We start from the raw sequence: 26,097 nt of genomic DNA, 5'->3' as shown, positions 1-26,097 counted from the left end.
TGAGACCTCCCCCACCCCCATCCCAATAAACAAGTGCAAAAAGGTGAATCACTGGATCACAAGGGTGTGTTCTATCTGTTTTTTTATTTACCTTTTTCATTAAAATTCCTATCTTTATAATTATTTAAAATATAATTTTTTACAATTAATCTGCAAAAAAACAGCAACTTTAAATTGAATGTATATATTGCAAGTATCCTCTCATATCCCAGACTAGCAGCAGTGACTTCTTGATAATGTTTTTTGCCACAACGTTTTTAGTAATAGGAAGTGTGCACCTTTTGTAAATATTGTACCTTGATGTGTAAAAAATATTGACAACATGAATCATAACTATAACATAACACGAACAAGAGACTATCTATGCGAAATGTCCATCGCAACTTGCGGGTTCCCGTTTGGCTCACGGAATCCAATGGGATTCCGGCGCAATTAGAATTGAATTTAGACACGACGTGTGTCTAAATTCACTTCCAATTCCGCCGGAATCCCATTGGATTCCGTGAGCCAAACGGATTAGATATAAATCTAAATAAAATGTAACTCAAAAGTATGTTGTACTTGTGTGAGCGAATTGTCTAACACATTACGTCAAGTGATGAAATATGAAACAAATCACAGTCTAATATTGGTCCGTAGTGTAATGTTTATTTTTTTGAAAAATAGAGAGAAGTGGGGTCATGTCATTCTAGTCTCTATTGTAAATTGTATGCTCCGTAATTGTATTTTGTATATGAGAAATAAAAATAAAAACTTTTACTGAAAAGTAGTAATGGGTCTGACACTCATATATTTCTATTTCATCTTTCATCATGTACTTCATCTTTTATCTTCTACCTTGGTCATCCTCTCCAAACCTTCAAGCAACTACATCTTCCTTCATTGTTATCCCTAAAAAATACATAAAATTTCACAAAAATATCAAAAATTCCACTGGGGGCATCTGCCCCCCTCTGCCCTATGCTAGTTCCGCCCCTGATTACGTGTGCAAATATTATAAACATTTATAGTATGTTTTACCAGGGCAGGACTACAATCATGAAACTGTATTAAACTTTGTTTAATTTTCTGTTGTATTGGCCTTTTTATACAATCAATACCCTAAAGAAATTTATGCATAATATCCATGAGAAAATTACATCAGAATTTCATTTGTACGATGGTTTCCACCCAAATTTGATTATTTGTTTTTCTTAGGAAACAGAAGGCTCACAATATTCCCCCGAAGTTCTTGGTGTCGTGAACACGAAGATAATAAGTGGTGGATGAAGAGACAACTTCTTTTTATTGTGTTCCTGCAAAGTTCCATTTTTAGTAAAGTTAACTAATCCGTAATAAAAATAAGATAAGAAATATGTGAAGTCCAACATAAGCATGAATAACATCACAAGAGAGTAGACAAGGATCATGTGCCCAATCGTTTATTATCAATCTTTTATGACTTGTAATTCCAACAGTTCATCCATTATTATGGTTAAGATCACATTCTTCCTGTTACAGTTTTTATATTGTTTATTTTCATTCTAGACAGATCACATTATTTAGCCCATGTGACACTGATCAGCAGGAATTATCTTATGAAACAAAGGAAACAAAATCTTCCAAATAGGCATATATCTATGAAATTACATTTCTTCTTTTCAATGTCACACACTTTTTTGCATTTAATACCATAACCCACAACCATTGGATTACTATATCTCGCGTCGGCTGATTAAAAACAAGAGTCTAACATAAGCGTAAGGAAAAAGTGATTCAAGGTGCGGAAATGGCCAAATTCAACGTGTTTATAAAGGACATCTAAGTTCTTTTGGGTTCCTTTATCGGTTTTTCGATTCATGTCTTGTTGTAATCTTTAATAATATGTATTTTATCGTAACATTTTTGTTTGTTTTGTTTTTTTCCGGTGTTGGTTAGGCGAGGCTCGGTATAGATAGCTCGTTGGTAATCATTGTCTAGGTACGAACCTCGCCGGAGTCCTCTTTGAATTCATATTGTTGAGTTCATTTTCTTTTTGAAAACATTTTCTGTTTATATAAAGTTCTCGTTCATTAAAAAAAAAAATTGTTTCATAAAATCGTTTTGCATTCAGAAAACACAAACCTCATGTTGCGTTTAAAACTTTAAATGTATCACAAACCTCCTCATAACATATACATAACAATCAGTGGCGGAACTTGAACTTTTTTATCGGGGGACGAGATCGTCAATTCATAAAATTATAAAAATGAAAAACACAAATAACCAATAAAATGCTGGACAGTCACTTTATTTTGGGATATTGTATCTAAATTTATTACTAGCTCAATTATATGTTTGTCTTTGTGTGTAGCATGTAGAGGGGGTGATATATAGCACAAATATATAAAAAGCCCAAAATAAGGTGAAATTGTTATAATTCAGTAGGCTTATAACTACTTTTAGTGGTTCTTGACTGTAGAAGGTATATAGAGATAGAGATACTGTAAAACGGAGAAAACAAAGGTTGAACAAAAGGTATGAGTAATTGGTTTTTTATTTATAGAAAAATGTACAATGAGAGTTTGGTGGCATTTGGAATCTAGAGAGAGAGAGTGTTTTTTTTAACCAAAAAAATACATCCCATAAACTCTAACTCAACACACCTATTTATACTCAAAAAAATATACTATGCAATATCTATAATAATAATAAAATTATCATCCAATTATTACTTTTATAACACTCCCCCTTGGATGATAATTTTATTAGTGAATAACTAGTACTGCCTCGTTAAAAACCTTGCTAAAGAAAACCCTTTGGGATAAAACTTTAGCTAAGGGAAAAAGAGTGCAGCATAGAGTTGACTCCCCCTCAAGTAGGCAACGCCTGAGTTGTTACATCTTCTGAACATGCCTCATGCCAATATTATGAACGTGTGTTCTGAAAATAGCAGTTGGAAGTGCTTTGGTGAAAAGGTCAGCAGAATTTTTGCTGGACTGAACATATCTCATTTCAATCTGGTTGTCCTTAATGAGATTTTGAGTGTATGAGAAGAATCCAGGGGGTATGTGTTTTGTTCGGTCACTTTTGATATACCCTTCTTTCATCTGTGTTATGCAAGCTACATTATCTTCATAGATAGTTGTTGAACTTTTATTGCGTTCTAGTCCACAAGAATCAGTAATGAGTTGTGTCATTGATCTCAACCAAAAACATTCCCGACTGGCTTCATGTAATGCAATTACTTCGGCATGATTTGATGATGTTGCAACAAGTGTTTGTTTTTGAGAACGCCATGATATTGCGGTACCTCCATTTAGGAATACATATCCATTTTGAGATTTAGCTTTATGTGGATCAGATAAATAACCTGCATCTGCATAACCAACCAAATCTTGTTTTGATTCGTTAGAATAAAATAATCCTAAATCAGTAGTTCCTCGAAGGTATCGAAATATGTGTTTGATCCCATTCCAGTGTCTTTTGGTAGGAGCTGAGCTGAACCTTGCCAACAAATTAACTGCAAAAGAAATGTCAGGTCTTGTACAATTTGTAAGATACATAAGAGCTCCAATTGCACTAAGATATGGTACTTCTGGTCCCAGGATATCTTCATGATCTTCACAGGGACGAAATGGATCAGTGTCAACATTAAGTGATCTAACAACCATAGGAGTACTTAATGGTTTTGCCTTGTCCATATTAAAATGTTTTAAAATCTTTTCAGTATATGTTGTTTGATGTACAAGTAAACCATTAGGCATATGTTCAATTTGTAAACCAAGGCAATACTTGGTTTTTCCGAGATCTTTCATTTCAAATTCTTTCTTTAGAAGTTGAATGGCTTCATGGATCTCTTTATTTGTACCTATGATATTAAGATCATTGACATAAATAACTACGATATATATCTGGTCATTGTTTTTCATAATTAAAACACATGTGCAAATAAGTTTATATGTATACACTTTTCTTATCAAGTAATCACTTAATCCGTTATACTATTGTATCAACCCATATAAAAATCTTTGTGATTCAATGGAATACATTTCTTTAGGTTTTGCGTTAGATGTTTCTGATACCTTAAACCCTTCAGGTATATTCATATATATCACTATCAAGTGATCCATATAGATAAGTAGTAACAACATCCATGGGATGCATTTAAGTAACTACCAGGTTGATTAAGTATCTAATAAGTAATTGTATCCATTACATAAGGATAAGTTTTCCTCATAATTCATTTCTGGTCTTTGTGGGAAACCTTGAGTTACAAGTCTAGTTTTGCCTTGTATCTTCATTTGCACATTTCTTTTTCGGATAAAAATTCATTTATATCCCATACGTTTCACATCTTTAAAAGTGATAACGATTGATCCGAAAACTTTTCTTTTATTGAGTGATTCTATTTCAGCTCGTATTGCTCCTTTCTGTTGAGCTCAATCATGTCTATTTTGATATTCAATGACAGATTTTGGTTCCAGATCATCATCTTTATTCATGATGTCATTGTAACATTATATGAAAATATCTCATCAAGATTTTTCATTTCATTTCGGTTCCATAATATTGCATAATTTATTGCAATTTATGTATTTACATTTATCAATATCCTCTGCAGAAGGAATATTGATTTGTGGTTCTTCTTGAACACTTTTTTTTTTTACCTCATTATCAGCTGATTTTTCTTTTCTAGGATTTTTATCTTTGGAACCAATTTGTTTTCCACGTTTCAGACGTGGCGAAGACTCATGAGTGACATTATTGCTAGCTTTTGGAATTTCAATTCTAACTTAAGCATTTACTGCTGGTATATATGATTTAGTCACTCTTTTTGTATCTTTAAATGCATAAAGTAATTAATTTGCAAGTTCTTGCATATGCATTATTTTTGAACTTTCGTTTCGCATTCTTTTGTGCGAGTTCTATATACCTTAATTGATGTTCACATAATGAAGCATCTTTTTATTTATTTTTCATTTCTCCCCCTAATATAGAGAACAATGTTTCATTAAAGTGACAATCGGCAAAATGTGCTGTAAAACATCACCCGTCATGAGTTCAATATATCTTATGATTGAAGATGTTTCATATCCAACATATATTTCCATCCTTCTTTGAGGAATCATTTATTGTGGTGGTGCAATTAAAAATACACTGCACAGCCAAATGTTCTAAGATGGAAAATATTTGGCTCTCGACCAAAATTAAGTTGGTAATGGAGAATATTTATGACTTGCACTTGGTTTAATGCGAATTAATGTCGCATCATGTAATTTTACATGTCCCCATATAAATATTGAGAGTTTTGTACTCATTTCCAATTGTCTAGTTATTAGCTGCAAGCGTTTATCTATTGATTTAGCTAAACCAATTTTGTGTATGCACATGAGTAACTGGATGTTCAACAACAATCCCTGTAGACATATAATAATCATTCAATACTTGAGATGTTAACTCACCAGCATTATCAAGTCTCATCCTTTTAATGATGTAATCAGAATAATGTGTTCTCAATTTAATAATTTGTGCAAGAAACTTTGCAAATGCCATATTACGGCTTGATAACACACAAACATGAGACCATCCGCTAGATGCGTCTATTAGAATCATGAAATATCAAAATGGTCCACATGATGGATGAATTGGTCCATATATATTCCCTTGAATTCTTTCAAGAAATATTGGTGATTCTTTCTCAATGTGCTTTTCATTAATCACCATATGTGATTTTCATTAATCACCATATGTGTTTTTCGTTAATCACTATATGTGCTTTTCATTAATCACTATATGTGATTTTCATTAATCACCATATGTGTTTTTCGTTAATCACTATATGTGCTTTTCATTAATCACTATATGTGCTTTTCATTAATCACCATATGTGATTTTCATTAATCACCATATGTGCTTTTCATCATATATCATTTTCACCATATGCGCTTTTAATCATATGTGCTGCGCTTTTCGTCATATGCACTTTTCATTATATGCGCTTTTAATTATATGCGATGCGCTTTTCATCATATGCGCTTTTTATCATATGCGCTTTTAATCATATGCGCTGCGCTTTTCATCATATGCGCTTTTTATCATATGCGCTTTTAATCCTATGCGCTTTTCGGTGCTACATAGATATTTCTCATTTTCGATTATCATTGACTGATAATCATATCCACTATGATATATATCAGAGAAACTTAACAAATTTCTCTTTGATTTGGGAGAAAACAAGACATTGTTTACCAAAAAATTCGTACCATTTGGTAATATGAAATTTTGCCTTTTTCGTTTCTTATATCAAGTTTGCAAGAGCTGGTATAGTATTTATAATTCCTTCATTTGATTTAAATCAATGAAATATTTCTTAGATTTGATCATAGTGTGTATGTTACTACTATCTGCAATACATAGGTCTTTACCATTTAATTGATGTTGTATTTCTGCAGGATTTATACTAAAACTTCAAATAAGATAAGCAAATAATGAGTTATATTTCAGCAAGATAATCAAATTATATTACCTGCAAACAAGTTATAATCTGAAGTACATAAAAGATAACACTTAATAAAACATATGCGTTATGGTCTAAAACCATTTATTTATGAGTGATACATAAAAAAAAAAACTAGGCATCTTAGAAAATTCAAACCATTCAAGTCTCAAGGTAGCTCAGGGTTAATTTAATCAAGATTTGTCAACAGATTCACTCTCGTTTTCTTTTCTTTTGGGACTTATTTGTAGAGCTAAACAAGATGTTCATGTATTCAAGAAATACTAGACTGATGATCCACGTTACCAGATCATTAATAAGAATCTCCGGAATTCTTATAAGAGCGTCTACTAATATCTTTAAATTTATTCTTTCATGGATCACCATTATTATTATTATTATTATTATTATTTTTTTATAATTATTAACGTATCTATCTTTGAGTATTTTCCATAATACACTTGGATTTTCGATCATATAATATGTAGATTCTAAGGACTCGTCAATATGTTTGCTAAGAAAAATACTTACTATTGCTTTCTCTTGTTCGGAATAATTGTTATTTTCATTCAGGGTTTCTAAAATACCGTTTGATTCGAGATGTTTTTCTACATTCATAACCCATGTTAAGTAGTTGTTCCCACTTGTTCTAAATGAGCAAATTTAAGCCTTTTCAAATTCGACATTTTCTATTATCAAAAAGATGAATAACATAAATTATAATCATAATCAACTTCTATTCATAGACAAATAATAAAATGAAATTAGAATCATTTTAAATTCATAAGTAGCAAACAACAGAATAATGGTATGATTACAAATAATAAAACCACAAGGGCAGGATAGAATATAGGTTCACCCGGTGGTATATTAGCAACAATGATGATAGTTAATATGACCAATACAATAGGAAAAATCATCCTTGTGTGAATCATTTTTACAAAAACCTTTTGAGAGTAGTAATCTGAAAAATAAAAATTGATTTGTGAAAATGTGAAAACGGAGATGTTTATTTTATATTTGAAAAATATAGTTGTTGTAACGTCGTCAGTTGACGTTAACAACCGTTATGTATATATGACCGTTGTAACGTCATTAGTTGACGTTAACGAATAAAGTCACTATATCAAAACGCGTATGAGTAATATAAAGGACAAGTATTTTTTTCTTATTTTAACTTTTAAGATTTACTTTTAATAAAAATACAAACTACTTTTTCTTATTTTATCTTTTAAGATTTACTTTTAATAAAAATACAAACTACTTTTTCTTATTTTAACTTTTAAGATTTATACTTTTAATAAAAATACAAACTACTTTTTCTTATTTTAACTTTTAAGATTTACTTTTAATAAAAATACAAACTACTTTTTCTTATTTTAACTTTTAAGATTTACTTTTAATAAAAATACAAACTATTTTTTCTTATTTTAACTTTTAAGATTTACTTTTAAGAATAAACATTAGTATGCATGAAATAAATAATGATTTATTGCATAAGTAATCATAAATGTTAGATAACATATAAAGACCCCATCGTATTCGTATTGATCGGAATTAATCTCGACCCATGGTACCGTGTTGTCAAATGACGTGTTGCGTGTAACATCCCGCATTTTTCCGTTAAATTATTTTAACGCCCGTCTTTTTCTTTTTAAATAATACCCTTCATATCTAGATTCGTATCCTTTGTTAAGTAACATTTTAAATATTCTCGTTATCGGATTTTTTAATATCTCCCGTACTTCCGTGTAATTTAAAATAATTCGTTTGGTCAATTCACGCACCCGCAACCGAATGCGAGGGACTAGTTTCGCCATTGGAGCAAAGATGTGACTAGCTTGACTAGTCAACACCCACCTCCCCATTTTCCTTTTCATTTTCATTTCCATTTTCTTTCTATACTTTCCAATTTTCTCTCAAACACCACTACAAAGAATCATCATCTAAATTCGGATTTGGAAGCTTCAACCAAAACAAAATACATATTTGGAATCCTCTCTTCATCCTCTTCAATTTGATACCAACTTCATCTCATTTGGGTAACTTTCTAAAATCACTAATTTTATGTGTTCTTGAGATTTTTGAGTTATAAAGTTGTTAATTAGTGTCTATGGCTCATTGTGATGTCGTGTATGTAATTTGTATGCTCGATTCGTTGTTTTTGGTGTAACTAGTTCAATATGAAAATTACTTGCTAAATCCTTGATTTTGGATGATCAAATGTTGTTAGATTGTTAAAGTGCATGTTTTAAAAAGTGTTACTAGTATCATTAGCTTCGTTTTGATGTATAGGTTGATTAAGGAAACTCCAAGAACATGATTAATGATTTTGTGAACTTGGATTAGGGTTTGATGAGCTTTACATGAACTTTTGATGCGTCAAATGCTATGAGATATTGTTGTTAAGTGTTTTGTTGCAATGTGTGTTTGATTACCTTCGAAACGGCATAACATACATGTAAATTGGTTGCCCGAATCATAAAATGCGTTTTTGGAACTTGAACTTTGATTATGAATGTTTAATTGTGGTTTTTGGTTGTTATAAGTGGAAGTTTGATTGATGATATGTGTTTAGTTGCATTCCTCGTCAAAATACCTTTCCAACGATGTATGATAGGCGTTATAAGTGTTTGCGGGTCAAGAGTTGTGTTAGAATTGGTTTTGGCTCGTGCATAGTTTGAAAGACAGAAAAATAGCTGAACTACAGGTCGCGCGGCGCGCACCCTACACCGCGCGGCGCGCCAAATGGCCTGGACAGATTCTGACCTCCATGTCCCTTTTAACGTGAAATGTTTGACTAGCTACCAACCTCCGATTCACATGAAACTTGTTTTAATATACTTGTATATGAATAATTAGCATGGAAAATTTGTCCGGGACCCGACCCGAACATGTTGACTTTTTCGTTGACTTTGACCCGACCAAGTTTGACTTTTTGTCAAACTTAACCAATTAATTATGCAATCTTCCTAACATGCTTTTATACTTGTATCTTGCATGAAACTTGACAATTTGCTTCACATGCTATATTAATCGAGTCGTATTGAGCCATAGGACTAATTGAACATCTTTGACCCTTCGTGACTATCGTTATTGATACAACCTAATTGTTTAGGTCGAGACTAGCATTGTTCTTTGCACGTTTACTTGTTGAAGTACTATTTCACTCTTGCAATCAAAGGTGAGATCATAGTCCCACTTTTTACTCTTTTGAACTTACTTTTGGGATGAGAAAACATAAACGATTCTTTTGAACTAAGTGAACACAAGAACGGGAAAACAAACATTCTACATACGAGTTTAGAACGAAAATCCTCAATCCGATTATCATTAGTTACATCAGATGGTGTAAGCGAGAACTTATGTTATATGGCCATATGGGTTTGACAACCCTCATCTTTGACGGTTCGCTACCGTCTACGGATGAAATATATTTTCGAGAATCAGTGTTTGTTCTAGCACTATGGATGGGGTATACAATGGATGGAATGTTAAGCTTTGATAATTGGGTGCTCGTGAATATTAACTTTTAGAATGTATTACTATTATTTCAACTTTGCAAACCTTGTGGTTCAACTTACTTACTTTTACTCACTTACTTACTTAAACCTATGATTTCACCAACGTTTTCGTTGACAGATTTCTATGTTTTTCTCAGGTCTTGCACGATATGTGATACATGCTTCCGCTCACTATTTGATACTTGCATTGGATGTCGAGTATACATGCATTACTTGGAGCGTCTTTTGACTTTACTTTAAACCGTGTCGCCTAGATTTCAAATGTACTTATAACCTTGTAACTTAACTTTTGGTTGAACAATTCTTGTAAACTTTGAAAACAATCTTTATTTTGAAATGAGGGTGACATATTTTGGTCAAACATTGTCATAAAGACTTATGACCAGGTAATGGGACCCACGTAGTCGATGCCGTCACTTGACGATTTGTCGGGGTCGCTACAAGTGGTATCAGAGCCTTGGTTGTAGGGATTTAGAGTTCATTTGTGTTCACCCCGAGTCATAGGGTACATAGGTGAATCTAGACTACAACCGGCATATAGACTGAAGTAGGAATTACTTGACTATTTGTGCATTTATACTCGAACTCTTCTATCATATCTAACTCGTATTCGATCTTGATCTTACGTTGATAAATTTTGTTGACGCGCCACCTTGACTTTATGAAGTAATGTTAAATGCACATGAGAATCAGGGTAATATAATTTCCGGGATTATATTACGGTGATTCACATGGACGTTCCGACATTATGACATAAAGAATTTAAGGCGAGTCAAGGAAAATTTTTCTCTATATCCTTATTCCATATCACGGTTAGTATTGTTAAGAATACTAATCAACGATATTCTTGTGTCTTGAAGGAACAATGGCTCACCAAGGTCAACACAATACCCCTCTCGAAACTCTAGAACAAGCTCTTCAACGAATGATAACCACCGCCGTGGGTACGGCCGTGGCCGATCACTTTTCCAACAACACCAATCGTGGAGCCGGTAATTCAAGCGAAGGTTGCTCCTACAAGAACTTCATGAAGTACAACCCTCCCACTTTCGATGGAACCGGAGGACCGGTTGTTCTCACCCGATGGTTTGAACAAATGGAGACCGTTTTTAACACAAGCGGTTGTCGAGACCAAGATAAGGTCAAGTTTTCCACCCTCACTTTCACCGGCATTGCTCTTTCGTGGTGGAACAAGTACGTACAATCGGTGGGTATCGATGAAGCCCACACACTCTCATGGACCGAATTAAGAGAGAGAATGATCACCGAATATTTTCTGCGCGACGAGACTCGAAGGCTCGAACAGGGTCTAAGGAATTTAAGAACGGTCGGGAATGACCTCGGAGCTTATAATCAACGGTTTACCGAACTAGTCTCAATGTGTCCAAATCTCATGACTCCCGAATCCCTAAGAGTCGAACTTTACATGGATGGCCTCCCTAAGAGCATTCAACACGGGGTAATGGCATCCCAACCCACTAACCTACAAGAGGCTTTAACAAAGGCCCACCAAACTTTAGAAACGGTGAATGAAATGGAAGCACCGGTACGAATGGTCGAGAACCACCCGGGTAATAACAAAAGAAAATGGGAAGCCTCGCAAACAAGCAACCACAACAATAACAACATCTCCAAGAAGCCTTTCACCCCCGGCGGCAAGAAGGGGTATGCCGGAACCCTACCTCACTGTAACAAGTGTCGCAAACATCATTTTGGTGAATGTGGCAAACCATTTTGCGTCAAGTGTCAAAGAAGTGGCCATGTGGCCCATGTCTGTAAGGGTACCGTTACCGTCGCTCGAAGGGTGCCCAACGCACACAGGACGGGTGCATGCTTTGAGTGTGGCCAACTGGGTCATTTTAGGAATGTGTGCCCAAAGAAGAAATCAACCTCAACGCACGCCATTGAACTTTCAACATCGACACCTAGGATGCCCGAGACGACGATGGACTAGTCACGGGTACGTTTCTTCACAACAAACCGTATACTTCATACTTGTTCGATTCGATTACCGCTAGACGTTTTACAACCAAGACTTTGACTTGTACTCATTACCTTCCATCTTTTCCCCTAGATACTATTTAGGCGATTTAAGCGACCAACGGAAAAATATTGTGTGCCTATAAATATTATCGGAGGATATACGTTAAGAAATTGAACTCGACACCAATAGAACTAAGGAACTCAAAACCTATTCATTAAGGAGAAATTGTTGCCCTACATTTATGTATAGATTATTGTGAACTAAGAAATTTTCGGTTGGAAACCGATACACTCTCCCTCGCATCCATGACCTCATGATTATTTGCACGAATCCCGTATGTTCCAAATCGACCTCCGTTCCGGTTATCATCAATTGGGGGTTAAGTGAGACGATGTCTCCTAAGCCACTTTCCGAACTCGCAACGTTAGTTGTAAATCTCTCTTAGTACCGTTTGATTTATTTAGAGCTCGCCCGTATCCATAAACCTCTTGAACCGCGTATGCAAATTCATATAGACTAATCTGTTATCGTATTTATAGATGACATCTTAACTTATTCAAGTAAAGAAGGAAAACGAACAACATCACCATCTTAAGCTCGAACTTTTGAGAAAAGAGCAACTCTATACCAAATTCTCCGAGTGAGAATTTCTGTTGAACGAAGTCCAATTTTCTAGACCATGATGTTAATGGTCAAGGCATTACAATCAATCTCGAAATCAAGCCACATGTAATCAGGAAACTCTCCCAACTCAGACTTATATTCGTAAAAATATTAGATCTCACCGGTTGTTACCGAAGATTCATTTCTGACTTTTCTCGTGTGTTATCGCCAAGAAAAAGCCGTGCGCCTGCGGGCAAAGCGGACAATATTGTGGTCATGTTAAGCTGGGGTGTTACAGAATGGTATCACACGGTGTCACACGACTTTTAAACTCGTTAACTCACTAAGGAAAACTCGAAACCTCTCCGTGTTCGAACCTTGAGCGTGATTCTTCACACCAACATTTCTAGTTAAAATCGTATAGCAACAGATGGAACTCGAACATGGAAATATTTCTATTTGAACGCCGAAAGGCATACTCTCTCGACTCAAAAATCAACATAACTAAAATTCGTTATTTTACACGAAGAATTCGAATACTAAATTGTGGATCCGATCAATCTTCTCGTCATCACGTACCACACTACATACCTCTGTTATTTCACCGTCACCGTCTGATATTACTGGAATTTAAGATAGCACATAATCCAACGATACTTCACTCTTCTTTGACTTAACGCCCTTGTGTTTCTGATAATCGGTCAACTATTATTCAACCCCGAACTATACAACTACGTGTACTACCTCGTTTCTCTTTCAGACTTCAACTTTTGACAACTAGAGGCACGTTATGGCAACCTCGAGATGTAAACTCATCCTATTCTAAGTCCTCATTTCACTACTATCTTTACCGTTCGCATTTCCGTTTAAAGAAACTCCTTGTAACATTTCTCCATGGATAGAGAAACTCCTCATATTACATAAGTATTCGCCACGAGGGTGAATAGTCCTAACGAACATTTTTCGAACCCTAACTAACTTGTTCAAACGTATCTTAAGAGATTCTATTCCAACACGGTGTATCTTTGTCAATTATTCCGTATCGAAATACTCGTTTCACTTCTAGTTTTACAAGGAACCTTGGGAACCCGCTTAGACATGAGTACCGCGTACCACCCACAAACTGACGAACCGAGCAAACGAACGATTTACGTCTTGGAAAGACATGTCACAAACTCGTATTGTCACCTTTAGTAGATCACTCTTACAACAGTAGTTACCACTCGTGTGTTCACGCGCACTTTCCGAAACCCTATATGACCGCTAATGTCATACCCCTGTTCATTTAACCAAAGCATCAACCACCGAAATCTGAACTCCATCAAGAAACAACAATTGAAATCATTCAAATCCAAGGAGGGCTCGAGACGATCCGTAGTCGCCAAAAGAGTTATACCAAACTTAGATGAAAACCTCACAAATCCCAGTGTGTAACCGCGTAATATTGAGAAACCGCACCTTGGAAAGGTGTAATCCATTTTGGGAAATCGAGAAAGGCTATAGCCGCAATATTGAACCTTTTGAAACCTTGGGGCGTATTGGAACCGCTTCCTACCGTTTAGAACTTCCGACTCAATTAAGTTTCCGTTTACCTTACATTTCGTGTAACAAACATAGAAACGTGTCCTGCGGAACAGGAACGTGCAATTCTTCTAAATGCACCAACTATTGAAGACAAACTTCTCTTCATAGGAAAACCAGTTGAAACCGGGGATCGTAAAAATCCAAATTCATGAGAACACTCAAGGACGTACCTTCACTTATTCATAGCATTGACATCTCCGATCTCGAGTGAGAGGCATCGATTATTATTTTCCAACTAAATTTCGGGACGAAATTTCTTTTGAGGTGTGGATAATGTAACATCCCGCATTTTTCCGTTAAATTATTTTAACGCCCGTCTTTTTCTTTTTAAATAATACCCTTCATATCTAGATTCGTATCCTTTGTTAAGTAACATTTTAAATATTCTCGTTATCGGATTTTTTAATATCTCCCGTACTTCCGTGTAATTTAAAATAATTCGTTTGGTCAATTCACGTACCCGCAACCGAACGCGAGGGACTAGTTTCGCCATTGGAGCAAAGATGTGACTAGCTTGACTAGTCAACACCCACCTCCCCATTTTCCTTTTCATTTTCATTTCCATTTTCTTTCTATACTTTCCAATTTTCTCTCAAACACCACTACAAAGAATCATCATCTAAATTCGGATTTGGAAGCTTCAACCAAAACAAAATACATATTTGGAATCCTCTCTTCATCCTCTTCAATTTGATACCAACTTCATCTCATTTGGGTAACTTTCTAAAATCACTAATTTTATGTGTTCTTGAGATTTTTGAGTTATAAAGTTGTTAATTAGTGTCTATGGCTCATTGTGATGTCGTGTATGTAATTTGTATGTTCGATTCGTTGTTTTTGGTGTAACTAGTTCAATATGAAAATTACTTGCTAAATCCTTGATTTTGGATGATCAAATGTTGTTAGATTGTTAAAGTGCATGTTTTAAAAAGTGTTACTAGTATCATTAGCTTCGTTTTGATGTATAGGTTGATTAAGGAAACTCCAAGAACATGATTAATGATTTTGTGAACTTGGATTAGGGTTTGATGAGCTTTACATGAACTTTTGATGCGTCAAATGCTATGAGATATTGTTGTTAAGTGTTTTGTTGCAATGTGTGTTTGATTACCTTCGAAACGGCATAACATACATGTAAATTGGTTGCCCGAATCATAAAATGCGTTTTTGGAACTTGAACTTTGATTATGAATGTTTAATTGTGGTTTTTGGTTGTTATAAGTGGAAGTTTGATTGATGATATGTGTTTAGTTGCATTCCTCGTCAAAATACCTTTCCAACGATGTATGATAGGCGTTATAAGTGTTTGCGGGTCAAGAGTTGTGTTAGAATTGGTTTTGGCTCGTGCATAGTTTGAAAGACAGAAAAATAGCTGAATTACAGGTCGCGCGGCGCGCAACCTACACCGCGCGGCGCGCCAAATGGCCTGGACAGATTCTGACCTCCATGTCCCTTTTAACGTGAAATGTTTGACTAGCTACCGACCTCCGATTCACATGAAACTTGTTTTAATATACTTGTATATGAATAATTAGCATGGAAAATTTGTCCGGGACCCGACCCGAACATGTTGACTTTTTCGTTGACTTTGACCCGACCAAGTTTGACTTTTTGTCAAACTTAACCAATTAATTATGCAATCTTCCTAACATGCTTTTATACTTGTATCTTGCATGAAACTTGACAATTTGCTTCACATGCTATATTAATCGAGTCGTATTGAGCCAAAGGACTAATTGAACATCTTTGACCCTTCGTGACTATCGTTATTGATACAACCTAATTGTTTAGGTCGAGACTAGCATTGTTCTTTGCACGTTTACTTGTTGAAGTACTATTTCACTCTTGCAATCAAAGGTGAGATCATAGTCCCACTTTTTACTCTTTTGAACTTACTTTTGGGATGAGAAAACATAAACGATTCTTTTGAACTAAGTGAACACAAGAACGGGAAAACAAACATTCTACATACGAGTTTAGAACGAAAATCCTCAATCCGATTATCATTAGTTACATCAGATGGTGTAAGCGAGAACTTATGTTATATGGCCATATGGGTTTGACAACCCTCATCTTTGACGGTTCGCTACCGTCTACGGATGAAATATATTTTCGAGAATCAGTGTTTGTTCTAGCACTATGGATGGGGTATACAATGGATGGAATGTTAAGCTTTGATAATTGGGTGCTCGTGAATATTAACTTTTAGAATGTATTACTATTATTTCAACTTTGCAAACCTTGTGGTTCGACTTACTTACTTTTACTCACTTACTTACTTAAACCTATGATTTCACCAACGTTTTCGTTGACAGATTTCTATGTTTTTCTCAGGTCTTGCACGATATGTGATACATGCTTCCGCTCACTATTTGATACTTGCATTGGATGTCGAGTATACATGCATTACTTGGAGCGTCTTTTGACTTTACTTTAAACCGTGTCGCCTAGATTTCAAATGTACTTATAACCTTGTAACTTAACTTTTGGTTGAACAATTCTTGTAAACTTTGAAAATGTGTCTTTATTTTGAAATGAGGGTGACATATTTTGGTCAAACATTGTCATAAAGACTTATGACCAGGTAATGGGACCCACGTAGTCGACGCCGTCACTTGACGATTTGTCGGGGTCGCTACATTGCGTACATAAAGTACCGTGTTGTCAAATGACGTGTTGCGTACAATCATGAGGTCTTATTAACATAAATATAAATGTTAGTGAAGTTAATAAGAGTTAGATTATAGAAAATATAATTCAGGTGGTATAACCGACCATATATAACTTAAATAACATAAATATAAATGTTAGTGAAGTTAATAAGAGTTAGATTACAGAAAATATAATTCAGGTGGTATAACCGACCATATATAACTTAAATAACATAAATATAAATGTTAGTGAACATAACTGTAAATGTTAGTATACATAAATAAATGTTAAATAACATAAATGTAAATGTTAGTATACATAAATAAATGTTAGATAACATAAATGTAAATTAGGCGACAGTGTCGACCATATATCATTTAGGTGGTATAACCGACCATATATTAGTTAGGTGGCAGAGCCAACCATATTTAGTATAAATGTTGAGATAATCGTGCTGATAACGTGTTATAATTCAGTAGGCTTATAACTACCTTTAGTGGTTCTTGACTGTAGAAGGTATATAGAGATAGAGATACTGTAAAACGGAGAAAACAAAGGTTGAACAAAAGGTATGAGTAATTGGTTTTTTATTTATAGAAAAATGTACAATGAGAGTTTGGTGGCATTTGGAATCTAGAGAGAGAGAGTGTTTTTTTTAACCAAAAAAATACATCCCATAAACTCTAACTCAACACACCTATTTATACTCAAAAAAATATACTATGCAATATCTATAATAATAATAAAATTATCATCCAATTATTACTTTTATAACAGAAATAACTCCCTCACCTTTATTCAAAAATCCTTCAAACTCCCTCAATCGCCATGCTACTTTTCCAAATAATATCCCTATCAACCAATCAAACCCTTCATCGTCCATCATGTTTTTTAACTTCCCTGACCACTGGACCTATAACGATCTCCTTTTCTTTTTCAAGAGATATGGAACCGTGACAGATCTCTATCTCCCTTTTGGAAAAACTTTGAGGAATGGGAAAAGGTATGGGTTTGTTCGATATTCCAACATCCATGATTTAGATTTTCTGCTCAAGAGATTAAACACTATATATTTAAATGGAAACTGGTTAAGAGCATATCAGGCACATAACCGAAAACCTCATCTGAATATGAATCGTTTTCATGAACCTGCACCTCCCAAACCTTCACGCTTCAGTAACCAAAACCTTGCAAATCCCCCCCAATCAGTCGGACCTAATAAACCTAAAACTCAGTATGTCCCTAAAACCACGAGCCGTGAAACCAACCCCCCAACCTCTGATCCAAATCCCCCTACTACTACTCCAGCAGAAACAATCTCCAACCCCTGGGACAAGCCTCGTATGGTCACGTTAGAACCTGAAATATCAAACAAAAAAATTCTTAGAAAGGCTATTATTGGCGAGATTATTGACATTGATCTTATTGAAGACTTCCCCACTATTTGCACCGCCGAAGGTTTGTCAAAGTTTAACATCAAATACCTTGGTGGACTCGAAATATGTCTCACTTTCGAGGATGAATCAACTGTTAATACTATACTAAGTGAGGATAACCATATTCTCAAAAGTTGGCTAAAAAATATTCGTAAAGTCGATGACAAATGTTTCAAGTCAGCTAGATTATCTTGGCTAACGATCAGAGGCGTCCCAATCACTTGTTGGTCAGAAAAAAATTTCAGGAAGATAGCCGGGTGGTTCGGTACGATTCATGATGTCCATAATTGCGAATTTATCGGTAACCAAAATCTTGTAACGGCCAAAGTTCTCGTCAAATTATGAGGTGATAAACTTATTAATACCACAGTCCATGCAAAAGTCGATGATGGAAGTATTCACTACATTCATGTAATCGAGGATGTAAAAGGAATTATTGAAATTGAGATGAAGGAAATGGAACATGATTCGTCTGATAACAATACCAACATAGAAGATGATAATGAATCAAATCATGCTTTCTACAAAAAAGACGATACCGATGATGATGTTTGGCCACCGGAAAATGACTTACCGGCCGACGAGGGGGGCAGCTCAAATTTATTTGCCACGTCAGCTAACTTTAATGACGAGATTAATGTTGAGATTAATGATAACGTTAATGGAACTCCAAAAGCTGGCCTTGAAAATACCCATATTCGTTTTCCCCAAAGTGATAATGAAGAGTCAAGCCCGGTAATCGAACCCCCTAAGTATTACTCGGTAAATGAAACCTCATTCAAGTCCACTGTTAATGAAAAGATTACCAACCCAATCGATGTTTTTGATTCCCCTAGCCCATTTGCTGATAAGCCCAATGATATATCTGATTCTATTTCTCACGTAGCCCAATCTGTTAGCCTCCCGGCACAATCAAGTGACAAGGAGAATGCATGCCCGTTTCAATCTGTCCCTCCTCAACCTTCTGATGTCTTCGTGTTTACTACATCTTCGTCAGCCCATGTCACTTCTGCTTCTCCTGTACGCGAGTGCACATATCACCCTTCTGGTATGCCAAGCAAAAAAAGAAAAACTTCTTCAACCGACTCAGTCTGGTCCACCATAAGAAAATGGAACTCAACTTCTCGAATTCTTAAGGCAAGGTCTCAGGCCAGGAACCCTAATCGAAAGAAGATAAAAATTAAAACAAATCAACCATCATCTTCACGTAACTCGGATCCTAGAGGTAACCACACATCAGAATCATCACTAAATATCGAGGATGTAGGTGAAATCCTGGGTTTATCACGGAAACAGCCTTCTTCCAACCTTTGAGGTAAACTCTGATTTTTGTTTCATTTTTTCGTGATTCTAATCTGTTAAATATGAAGATATTATCCCTTAACATTAGAGGTCTAGGTCTTAAAGATAAAAATAAATTCAATTGGTTCAAACGGGTATGTGATAAACAAAGGCCAAACGTAATTGCCCTTCAGGAAACAAAAGCCGAAAAAATCTCGGAATATTGGGTGGAAAAGGTTTGGGGTAGTAGTGATTATAAATACGCTTTTAAAAAATCAAAAGGTGATTCGGGCGGGATTATTACGATTTGGGACCCTAATCTTTTTAATGCTAACCGTGTTGTTGAGTGTGACTCCTTTATTGCGATAAAAGGATTTTGGAAAGATGTAGGTACCGAGATCATTCTTGTGAACATTTATGGTCCTCATTCTGATTCAGAAAAAGAAAGATGTGGAACGATCTTAATGACATCCTGAAATATGATGGAGCTATGTGGGCTCTTTTTGGCGATTTTAATGAAGTAAGGTACTCATCGGAAAGGAAAAATACGGAATTTTGTGAAAGACGGGCCAAACTCTTCAACGATTTTATCAACGAGAACTCATTTCTAGATCTGCCTCTAGGTGGAAGAACGTACACCCGAATTAGTGATAATGGAAAGAAATTCAGCAAACTTGATAGATACCTCGTCTCGGAAAACCTCATCCTTCAATGGCCAAATTTAAACGTTTTGGTTTTGGATAAAAAACACACTGATCATTGCCCGCTTCTCTTAAGAGACGGTGACATCGATTTTGGACCTAAATCGGTGAAAGTTTTCGATGAATGGTTAATGCACGAAGATTCGCTCGACATCATCAAAACAACTTGGAACAAAAATACAAATAGCTCCAAACCTGATTGCATCTTTAGAGATAAGCTCAAGTTAGTCAAACAAGAACTGAAAAGGTGGTATTCGACTTCTCATGGTAAATTGAAAACTGAAATCGAAGAATTGACGTGTGTGGTCACTGAATGGGAAAAGAAAGCCGAAACTTCCAATCTAAATGATGAGGACTACAACAATTGGATGAAAGACAAAGAAAATCTCCTCCAAAAAGAGAAATCTCAATTAGAAATGCTTAAACAAAAATCAAGATTCAAATGAGCTTTAGAAGGAGACGAGAATAGCAAATTTTTCCACTCCTACATTCGGCGGAGGAATCAGAAAAATAATATTCATGGCATCAACATTGGTAGGGTATGGAATTCTAATCCCTTATCTATTAAAAATGAAGCTTTTTCTTTTTTTCAGGGACTTTTCAAAAAGAATACATCGGAGTCATGGATGTTTGATAATTGGGACGGGCCAAAAATTGAAGCACCCTCGGCCGAGGCTTTGGAGTCTCCCTTTACTGATACTGAAATTCTCGATGCTATTAAGAGTTGTGGTAGAAATAAGGCGCCGGGACCAGATGGCTTTAATATCATGTTTTACATCAAATTCTGGGACATAATCAAAGAAGATCTTATCAAGGCTCTTAAGTGGTTCTGGGAAACGGGATCCATTTCCAACGGGTGCAACGCCTCTTTCATCACTCTCATCCCAGAGGTCAATGATCCTCTCAATTTCTCTAATTTTAGACCTATTAGTCTCATCGGGAGTTACTACAAAATTCTTTCCAAATTACTTGCAAACCGAATTCGCAAAATAATCCCGAGGCTAATAGGTGACGAACAAAGCGCCTTTATCTCTAATAGATATATACTTGATGGTGTCTTAATTGCTCTCGAATCTTTAGAAGACCTTAAATCTAGAAATCAAAAGAGTTTTATATTTAAAGTTGACTTCGAAAAAGCTTTTGATTGTCTAGATTGGGATTTCCTTAGATCAATAATGTCTTCAATGGGGTTTGGGTCTAAATGGGTAAAATGGATTATGTCTTGCCTTAATTCTACATCTATTTCTGTTTTAATCAATGGTTCACCCACCGAACAATTCTTCCCCGGAAGAGGTGTAAGACAAGGGGACCCTTTATCCCCTTTCCTTTTCATCATTGCGGGAGAAGGATTAAACCAACTTTTAAAAATTGCAACAAACAAAAAACTAATCAATGGTGTCGAGATTGGAAAAGATAATGTTGTTTTGTCACACCTCCAATATGCGGATGACACAATTATTTTTGGAAAATGGAACAAATTCGAGGTTAAAAATATTTTGAAAATTCTTAAATGTTTCGAGGATCTATCGGGCCTTAAAATTAATCTCAACAAAAGTAGTGTTTATGGTATTCGTACGACCACTTCCGAACTTGCTAGCTTAGCTTCGTGGTTTAATTGCAAAGAAGGGTCTTTTCCATTTAGCTACCTTGGGCTCCCAATTGGGGCTCAAATTTCTTCGTATAATACTTGGGCTCCTATTCTCGAAAAGTTCAAAAAACGTTTATCGGATTGGAAAGCTAAATCTATCTCTTTTGGAGGTCGTCTCACGTTAATTAAAGCGATATTAACTAGTCTCCCACTTTATTATTTTTCACTTTTTAAAGCACCTGCTAATGTAATTAAAGAACTTGAAGGGTATCGTCGTGATTTTTTTTGGGGGGGATCTCAAGATGAGAAAAAAATGGCTTGGGTTAAATGGGAACAAATACTTTTACCTTACGAATTTGGTGGTTTAAATGTTTGCTCCTTAAAAATTAAAAATATTGCACTCCTATCCAAATGGTGGTGGAGATTCCTCTCGGGTGAAAACGTTTTTTGGGTTCGCATTATCAAAAGTATTTATGGAATTGGCGGGGGTTTGGGATGTTGTACCTCGATACCCGGGAACAAATTGAAAAATCTTTCGGGTCGCCCTTGGTATAATATTATTAAAATCGAAGACACCCTAACCAAGTTAGGGTGTAATCTCTCTAACGCTTTTGTCAAAGATGTAGGAATTGGTGCGGATACGAGATTTTGGATTGATAAGTGGATGGGCGACGTACCGCTCAAAGACGCATACCCGAGACTTTTCAAACTCGAGGCTACACCAGAGGCTTTCATTGCCGACCGTTTGGATGTAACGGTTAATTCGTTGATTTTCAAATGGAATTGGTCCATGCCCCCGAGATGGGGTACTGAGGATGAACTTTTTGCTCTTATCGATTCCATCAGAGCACACCCTTTTTCTCATTCTCCTGCTACCCAGTCTCATCCTTCGGCTGGCCCGTGGTCCTGGAAACATGACCCGTCGGGTCTGTTCTCCACCAGCTCGTTGGTCCGATTACTTAGCTCTCTAGCCGCTGAAAAAGTTCTTTCTTCACCACCCCAGCCTACGGACTTTAACCCACTCATCCCGCAAAAAATTGGTATCTTCATTTGGAGGGCGAAACAAAACAAATTGCCCGTTAGAGTCGCGCTAGATAAAAAAGGTATTGATCTCCACTCATTGAGATGTCCGGTTTGTGATGATGATATTGAAACTCTACATCACATGCTCCTAACTTGTAGTTTTGCCAAAGACATTTGGGAAAGAATCCAAAAGTGGTGGAATTTCAATCATCTACCTATCTCATGTATTTCCGACATTGCACAAAGTTCAAATCCGTTTTTAAACTCCAACCATGGGGTATCCATATGGCAAGCTACGGTTTGGGTCACATCCTATCATATTTGGACTCACAGAAATGCCCGTACTTTTGGAGGTAATTGCCTTAGCTCCTCAAAGACCGTAGCAGAAATTCAAAGCAAATGTTTCGAGTGGATAAACGCCCGTTGGAAAAAAGGATCGCTAAATTGGTTAACGTGGATCACGAACCCCAAAAGTTTTGATGCATCACTCGCAAAAGTAGGTGTTGGTTAAGGTAGGTTTTTTATGCCGGATCCTGCTGAATTATTACTTAGAGGAGTCTAAGTGGTTTAGGCTCAATTGCTTTGTCGCTGCATTAGATCAGCACTGTATTTCGGGTCCTAATCCGGCTTGTTTTTATACAAGTTGATCCCTCTTAGTAGTAACCGGCGGGTGAAGGCTTTTTCCTATCAACAATTAACCATACACACTGTCTATATTCTCGCATTTGCTCTAATTTTTAAGCATTTTTTTCGTGTTTAGCTGATAGCTCTATGATTGTAGCATTATTTGTATATTGGCCTTAGGCCTTCCTGATTGTATCTCTTTTTATTAATATAATTTGTTGGCTTTTCAAAAAAAAAAAAAAAAAAGTGAAATAACTAGTTAGAAGTTAAAAGCTAGGTGGGGCACCCACCCCTTCCAAACTAGCCTATATTCCGCCACTGATAACAATCAATCATATGATAAAAGTATACAAAAAAGTACCACTTACTAAAATTACAATAAGTTGATATATCTATCGTCCCCTCAACAAGGCCTTTTCAACAGAATCCATTTCTTCAAGTATTCTAGTCTTTCGTTTAGCTGGAATCGGAGACGTGGGCCCAAAACTAACATAATGACCAGATACAGCATTCAGTGCTGAATACATGTCTCTAAATGACAAACGCCCCAATAACGCTTTTTCTCTCCGGTACTTAGCCACCCAAGAATTCGATGTTTCTCTCAATTCAGCAACTGCAGTTGCAATATTAGGATCAGTTTTGTCCATGTTAATTGTGTCCCTTACCTTTTTAATCACTTCTTGTGTCTCTTTCGCGTATTCTTCATCGGATGCAGCCAATGCAACATCCGGGGTAGTGAGTAGTGGGGACGATAAGGCGATTACCGCCGTTAGTGATAGGAAATTGCGGCGGCGCGTGGCGGCGGTGGTGGTGGTGGCGATGGGGGATGTGGAGAGTTTGCAACGGATGTTGGGTAGGAGGGGTTTAGGTGTGGAGGTGGTGGGAGTGATTAACGCTGGTGATGACATGGCGGTTTGTGGTGGTGGATTGTGAAGGTGTGATTGTTGGTTGATGAGTATGTGATGTAAGATGGATGTTTGGTTTTGGTTTGAAATGGGGGGCTTATCTTCTTATCTGGTTTTAAAGGTTTGTGGGGATGAGAAAGTGTTTTGAAAGATTTTGGTATGATGTGGCTGAACCAGGGGTGGATGCAGACTTTTCTAGTTTCAACTATTTCATCTCATGGCTAAAACCATGTTGTTTTTTTTTTTTTTTTTTTTGGTATAGTTAGTATCGGACTCTAATTTTAGAACGACTATTTACTTTGTGGGCAGCACGAAATCATCGCGGATGAACTTCTGTAGTCATGAGAAGAATTAAATTTTTCAGTTTTGGAGATTCGAACCCATGACTTTTCTTTTGAAAGGGTAGACACTAATCTGTTCATGTACACAAATGTGAATTTAGTCCGGCAAAGCTCGGAGGGGAAACAACCCAATCAACCGATTGAGGCATAGGGTTTTCAGGGCCCAATTTCTTTTTATATATATATACAGACACAATCGGAGATTTTAGAAACATGGGAACTAGAGAAACACAACTGATGCAGCAAATGCGAAGCACAATAGGTCAAAAAACAATCAAGGGCCTTAGAAAAAGAAAATCCAAGTCCACTAGCATTCTCCAAAGAGCCTTTTATAAAAATGTAACAACCCAAACCAATAACCAACCGATTACGCAAAACAAAAGAATTTTTTTTTTATAACAGGAGAGTGCGCCACGCGCACCACCTCAGGGTGCGCGGTGCGCACAGGCCCCAATCAGTTCTGTCCGGTTTTGCAAATTTTCAAATAAAGATCACCCACTTCCCTACATATTTAGATGAAACGCTTTTCACAACATGTTATAATAGTTAAAACTCACACGATTCAATAATAAAATGAGTTTTACAAAACGGGTCCCACATCGGCCGTTTTACGAGTTTCATTCAAAACATGCAAGTTCGATCATAAGAGTTTAAATTCCAAACGACACTATGAGCATGGTGTTCGGGGGTTAAACTACCCAAATCTCGGTCAAACTCCAAAAGCTATAACATTCAAAAGCGTCCCCTAACAAACACGCGGGATCTCTAATCCATATGAATGCCCTTACCCTTGTCTCCACCAGAGCTTATAAAAAGATAAACAACGAGAGGGTAAGTAAAGCTTAGTGAGTGCAACAATTATACACACACATATATATAACCCATCTATTTGCATTCGCACCCACCAAATACCTCATACGAGAATATAATTCAAATAGCATGCCGTCTTACTCATAATGCTAACAACTCGTACACTATCACCACATCACATTAGCATATAGACAACACAATATATATATATATATATATATATATATATATATATATATATATATATATATATATATATATATATATATATATATATATATATATATATATATATATATATATAGCATGCTAAACAATATCCATCAACATAATATGGTTAACCATAACGCTATGGTGCTACCGGCACGTGGTTCACACAATACGCATTTGAGTCTCACTCTTTTATAGTGCTATCGGCTCGTGGTTCACACTTGATGCTACCGGCACGTGGTTCACATCCATATTTTATAGTGCTACCAGCACGTGGTTCACACTTGATGCTACCGGCACGTGGTTCACATCATAATACTCGTCACATACATGTTATGGTACTACCGGCACGTGGTTCATACCATAACATTCAC

The 26,097-nt window shown here is 36.0% G+C and overlaps 1 protein-coding gene across 1 annotated transcript; it reads right to left on the bottom strand.

Moving 5' to 3' along the window:
- Nucleotides 1–689: 689 nt before the first annotated feature.
- LOC139847308 (photosystem II repair protein PSB27-H1, chloroplastic-like) lies at nt 690–24,551 on the bottom strand. Its single transcript, XM_071836983.1, has 2 exons — nt 23,826–24,551; nt 690–1,295 (listed from the first exon to the last, which is right to left on the bottom strand). Exon 1 carries the CDS (start codon nt 24,363–24,365, stop codon nt 23,850–23,852), a length of 516 nt encoding a protein of 171 aa, XP_071693084.1. The 5' UTR covers nt 24,366–24,551; the 3' UTR covers nt 690–1,295; nt 23,826–23,849.
- Nucleotides 24,552–26,097: the final 1,546 nt, after the last annotated feature.

The sequence above is a fragment of the Rutidosis leptorrhynchoides genome, chromosome 5 (assembly GCF_046630445.1).
Source record: "Rutidosis leptorrhynchoides isolate AG116_Rl617_1_P2 chromosome 5, CSIRO_AGI_Rlap_v1, whole genome shotgun sequence".
NCBI lineage: Eukaryota > Viridiplantae > Streptophyta > Magnoliopsida > Asterales > Asteraceae > Rutidosis > Rutidosis leptorrhynchoides.
Note: the sequence above shows the minus strand (reverse complement) of the source record. Positions and strands in the feature narration are given on the sequence as shown.

Excerpts from the sequence above, each read along its gene's own strand:
- LOC139847308 (XM_071836983.1), bottom strand. The coding sequence starts at position 24,365 with ATGTCATCACCAGCGTTAATCACTCCCACCACCTCCACACCTAAACCC.